This window comes from Ranitomeya variabilis, chromosome 8, assembly GCF_051348905.1.
Source record: "Ranitomeya variabilis isolate aRanVar5 chromosome 8, aRanVar5.hap1, whole genome shotgun sequence".
Lineage (NCBI taxonomy): Eukaryota > Metazoa > Chordata > Amphibia > Anura > Dendrobatidae > Ranitomeya > Ranitomeya variabilis.
The window spans coordinates 189,505,528-189,511,527 of record NC_135239.1 but is presented as its reverse complement, the minus strand read 5'-3'; the positions used below and the strand labels follow the sequence as shown (position 1 = coordinate 189,511,527).

General features: G+C 50.4%; 1 protein-coding gene across 3 annotated transcripts in view; it reads left to right on the top strand.

The window, feature by feature from the left end:
- The first annotated feature begins 1,815 nt into the window (after positions 1 to 1,815).
- Positions 1,816 to 6,000, top strand: part of DNAH12 (dynein axonemal heavy chain 12) — an 82,620-nt gene continuing 78,435 nt past the window's right edge. For 2 of the 3 annotated variants that reach the window (XM_077278564.1, XM_077278563.1), the window contains exon 1: positions 5,750 to 5,939. In XM_077278564.1, coding sequence (XP_077134679.1) covers positions 5,750 to 5,939 — 190 coding nt within the window. Of the gene's footprint in view, positions 1,907 to 2,884; positions 3,073 to 3,153; positions 3,245 to 3,655; positions 3,683 to 5,749; positions 5,940 to 6,000 lie in introns of those variants that run through there. The other variant, XM_077278565.1, reaches the window with a different exon arrangement.

Genomic DNA, 6,000 nt, shown 5'->3' with positions numbered 1-6,000 from the left:
ACCACTAGTACCAGCAGTCCCACAGTACAATGCACATGTAACATTCTCAGTGTGTAATGACCAATCCTGACCGCCAGGTGGCATCAGCAGGAAATTACAGCGAGGAGACAAGCCCCGCCCCAATCTGCTTCAGATCAGACGCGCCCCCTACCAACACCCCGCCTCCGCTGCCATGACAACCGAAATGTTTAATGTCAGCAAGGGAGACAAGTAGCGGGGCAGCAGCCGGAGCCCGGGGGTCCGCACAGGTGAGCGCCCCCATAACCACTGTGTGCACTGTACATACCGTGTATATGCCGCACAGCAGCCGGAGCCCGGGGGTCCGCACAGGTGAGCGCCCCCCATAGCCGCTGTGTACTGTACATACCGAGTATTTACCGCACAGCAGCCGGAGCCCGGGGGTCCGCACAGGTGAGCGCCCCCCATAACCACTGTGCACTGTACATACCGTATATATACTGCACAGCAGCCGGAGCCCGGGGGTCCGCACAGGTGAGCGCCCCCCATAGCCGCTGTGTACTGTACATACCGAGTATTTACCGCACAGCAGCCGGAGCCCAGGGGTCCGCACAGGTGAGCGCCCCCCATAGCCGCTGTGTACTGTACATACCGTATATATACTGCACAGCAACCGGGGGTCCGCACAGGTGAGCGCCCCCATAGCCGCTGTGTACTGTACATACCGAGTATATACTGCACAGCAGCCGGAGCCCGGGGGTCCGCACAGGTGAGCGCCCCCCATAGCCGCTGTGTACTGTACATACCGTATATATACTGCACAGCAGCCGGGGGTCCGCACAGGTGAGCGCCCCCCATAGCCGCTGTGTACTGTACATACCGTATATATACTGCACAGCAGCCGGAGCCCGGGGGTCCGCACAGGTGAGCGCCCCCCATAGCCGCTGTGTACTGTACATACCGTATATATACTGCACAGCAGCCGGAGCCCGGGGGTCCGCACAGGTGAGCGCCCCCATAGCCGCTGTGTACTGTACATACCGAGTATATACTGCACAGCAGCCGGAGCCCGGGGGTCCGCACAGGTGAGCGCCCCCCATAGCCGCTGTGTACTGTACATACCGTATATATACTGCACAGCAGCCGGGGGTCCGCACAGGTGAGCGCCCCCCATAGCCGCTGTGTACTGTACATACCGTATATATACTGCACAGCAGCCGGGGGTCCGCACAGGTGAGCGCCCCCCATAGCCGCTGTGTACTGTACATACCGTATATATACTGCACAGCAGCCGGAGCCCGGGGGTCCGCACAGGTGAGCGCCCCCCATAGCCACTGTGTACTGTACATACCGAGTATATACTGCACAGCAGCCGGAGCCCGGGGGTCCGCACAGGTGAGCGCCCCCCATAGCCGCTGTGCGCACTGTACATACCGTGTATATACCGCACAGCAGCCGGGGGTCCGCACAGGTGAGCGCCCCCATAGCCGCTGTGTACTGTACATACCGAGTATATACTGCACAGCAGCTGGAGCCCGGGGGTCCGCACAGGTGTGAGCGCCCCCCATAGCCGCTGTGTACTGTACATACCGTGTATATACTGCACAGCAGCCGGAGCCCGGGGGTCCGCACAGGTGAGCGCCCCCCATAGCCGCTGTGCGCACTGTACATACCGTGTATATACCGCACAGCAGCCGGGGGTCCGCACAGGTGAGCGCCCCCATAGCCGCTGTGTACTGTACATACCGAGTATATACTGCACAGCAGCTGGAGCCCGGGGGTCCGCACAGGTGAGCGCCCCCCATAGCCGCTGTGTGCACTGTACATACCTTGTATATACCGCACCGGAGCCCGGGGGTCCGCACAGGTGAGCGCCCCCCATAGCCGCTGTGTGCTGTACATACCGTATATATACTGCACAGCAGCCGGAGCCCGGGGGTCCGCACAGGTGAGCGCCCCCCATGGCCGGTGTGTACTGTACATACCGTGTATATACTGCACAGCAGCCGGAGCCCAGGGGTCCGCACAGGTGAGCGCCCCCCATAGCCGCTGTGTGCACTGTATATACCGTGTATATACTGTTCGTCTGCGCGAAAAGGCTCCAGTCATGTGTTATGTCATCGGACCACCATCTAGTACTGTATATGTGTCTGTATAATAACAATAATAATCTTTATTTTTATATATAGCGCTATCTTATTCCACAGCACTTTGCAAGTTGCACACATTATCATATACTGTATGTGTGTATATATACTTTATATCTGTGTACATACAGTATATGTGTCTATATATATATATAGTATGTGTTGTGAATATATACTCTATGTATTTGTGTGTATATACTGTATATGTGTGTGTATATATATATTCTGTATATGTGTCTATATATATATATATATATATATATATAGTATGTGTTGTGTATATATACTCTATGTATGTGTATATATATATACTGTATATGTGGTCAGAAGGTTTACAGTATAATGTAGTTGGCAAATGTCCATCAATTATATTAATTTCAACATCAAGGAAAGGAGGCGACACTTTTGGCCGTGCCACCGAGTCTAGTGCCGCAGCTCAGTCGCGTGCCTTTTTATGCATTTTGTTTTATATAAAGCAGTCAATACCCTGCATGGCCACGCACAGTTTACAGTAAATTGTTGCACGCTTACAATACAGTTTTTGATAAATGAAATAAATATTTTTCATCAGTAAAACCTTCCCAGCTAAAAGCGGAAACGCAAACCCATGGCAGGCCATGAAGTGTTATGTGTCAGTGCGCTCTGTAAACTCGCCTTCACATGAGTTGTCTCATCCCGTATCATACACCGTCCTCCTCCTCAAGGGCTCCTGCTTTTATCTTCAATGGTTCCTCAGCCCAACCCCTTTAATATTTCTTTAACGTTTGTCCCTTTAATAGATGGCTTCCAACAGGACCTCGCGCCGGCCTCCCGCGGACCGCCTCACCGTTCACCTGCCTCCCGCGGACCGCCTCACCGTTCACCTGCCTCCCCTCACCCTCCCGACCACCTCCCTGAGCACTACAGGCAAGAAGCTGATGAGACACAAGAGAAGCCGGGAGACGCAGGTGGCCCTCAGTGGCATCATGTACGTCACTGGTGATAGGAGGCAGATGTGTCGTCGACGTCGTCTCTTCTTATTTCTTACCGTCATGTCTTCCCTTTACAGCATGAAGGAGGCATTAAAGGCTTATGAAGAAACTGTGACAGAGCAGAAGCGCAGGATCCCCTCGCCCCCTGAGCCCCAGCTACCATCTACTGTAAGATCAGACATCCGTTTTCATTAGATCACTTTTCTAACTAATTAGTAGTAAAAAGCCACAAATAGAAATAATACTTCACTCTCCCCCGGTCCAGTGTTTTGCTGCAGTGGTAACATCACCGCTGCTGCCAATCACTAAGCTTGGCAGCTTTTGCCGTTAGCAACAGCGGAGCAACTGAGTTCAGTGATTGGCCACAGCAGTGATGTGCATGATGTCACCGCTGCAGCCAAACACAGATGCCAAACCATGTGAATCTTGATCGTAGTGATGGGTCGTACGGCCCGCAGTGCCCCGATCACCGCCGATCCTAGTGCTCAGGAATCCCCCACATTACACCTCTCTTCTTACTGATAACATTTACTTTATTTGAGATTTATAATGTGAAATTCTCTTATATTTTTCTGACAGATGAACAGTGAGCAGAGAAAACTGAGGGTGAGTTTTATTTAAAGAATACCTATGTTTTTTATGTATTTCCCTAAGGTTCACATTTCGTTATTGGGTGATCGCTAACGGACAGCGTTGCACGGCGAAATTGTCGCAATTAACGCCGTGCAACGGGTCCGTTAGCGCACCCATTGACAGCAATGTTCTTTTTGCCTGCAGCGCATCACTAGCGCGTGCCTTTTTCGGCTCGCGCTAGCGATGTGCCGTTCTTTTGTAGCATGCCTCAGACGCTGCAAGCAGCGTCCGCAGCGCGCCCGAGGTCCGTTCCCCGCTCTCGCAGATCGGGGATCTGCGAGAGCGGGGACATTAACGCGACCCCCAAACGCGACCCCTAAAAATACATTGCGTTAGCGCAATCCGCTAGCGCTAAACGGATTGCCCTAACGCAATGTGAACCTAGCCTAACTTATACGCCTTGCAGCTGAGTGGGGTCCAGGACCTGAGATCCTCCCTGATTGCTCAAAAATCACTTGGCAGCAGCTGATCAGCACTGAGATCCTGCAGATACAGAGCAGCAGATGAGCTCATAGACTTTCTGTGCTCAGGGAGGGAGATGTTTCTTCTATGTATTTCCTATCCTACACTGATAATGAGTTACATCCTGTATTATACCCCAGAGCTGCACTCACTATTCTGCTGGTGCAGTCACTGTGTACATACATTACATTACTGATCCTTCATTACATGCTGTATTGTACCCCAGAGCTGCACTCACTATTCTGCTGCTGCAGTCACTGTGTACATACATTACATTACTGATCCTGAGTTACATCCTGTATTATACCCCAGAGCTGCACTCACTATTCTCTGGTGCAGTCACTGTGTACATACATTACATTACTGATCCTGAGTTACAGCCTGTATTATACTCCAGAGCTGCGCTCACTATTCTGCTGGTGCAGTCACTGTGTACATACATTACATTACTGATCCTTCATTACATCCTGTATTATACCCCAGAGCTGCACTCACTATTCTGCTGGTGCAGGCACTGTGTACATACATTCCTGATCCTGAGTTACATCCTGTATTATACCCCAGAGCTGCACTCACTATTCTGCTGGTGCAGTCACTGTGCACATACATTACATTACTGATCCTGAGTTACATCCTGTATTATACTCCAGAGCTGCACTCACTATTCTGCTGGTGCAGTCACTGTGTACATACATTACATTACTGATCCTGGGTTACATCCTGTATTATACTCCAGAGCTGCACTCACTATTCTGCTGGTGCAGTCACTGTGTACATACATTACATTACTGATCCTGAGTTACATCCTGTGTTATACCCCAGAGCTGCACTCACTATTCTGCTGGTGCAGTCACTGTGTACATACATTACATTACTGATCCTGAGTTACATCCTGTATTATACCCCAGAGCTGCACTCACTATTCTGCTGGTGCAGTCACTGTGTACATACATTACATTACTGATACTGAGTTACATCCTTTATTATACCCCAGAGCTGCACTCACTATTCTGCTGGTGCAGTCACTGTGTACATACATTACATTACTGATCCTGTACTGATCCTGAGTTACATCCTGTATTACACCCCAGAGCTGCACTCACTATTCTGCTGGTGCAGTCACTGTGTACATACATTACATTACTGATCCTGAGTTACATCCTGTATTATACTCCAGAGCAGCACTCACTATTCTGCTGGTGCAGTCACTGTGTACATACATTACATTACTGATCCTGAGTTACATCCTGTATTATACCCCAGAGCTGCACTCACTATTCTGCTGGTGCAGTCACTGTGTACATACATTACATTACTGATCCTGAGTTACATCCTGTATTGTACCCAGAGCTGCACTCACTATTCTGCTGGTGCAGTCACTGTGTACATACATTACATTACTGATCCTGAGTTACATCCTGTATTGTACTCCAGAGCTGCACTCACTATTCTGCTGGTTGCCTTTTGTTATTTTTATTATGCTGGTTGACGGACCGGACTTTCACTCTCCTGGTCACTATGCTTCACATTTGTTTGGGGGTCAGGGTTTGCATTTCATACTCTTATTTTCCCTTGCAGATGAATTATCTGTTCATGAAGAGCAGTGTCGAGCGCGGCCCCGTGGTGCCCATTCAGAAGCACTGGCTGGACTCCATGCTCAGCTTTGTGCCCCAGACTCTCCAGAAGGGAAAGGACAGGGAGGCTCTGGTCGCAGAACTGTTGGAGGAAGTTTCCCAAGATTTTGAGAAAAGTATGAAGACACACTTGGGTGAGTCCTACCGACGAGTCTAATTGCCCTGCAGCCAAACATGTCCCCGTACTTGTAGACT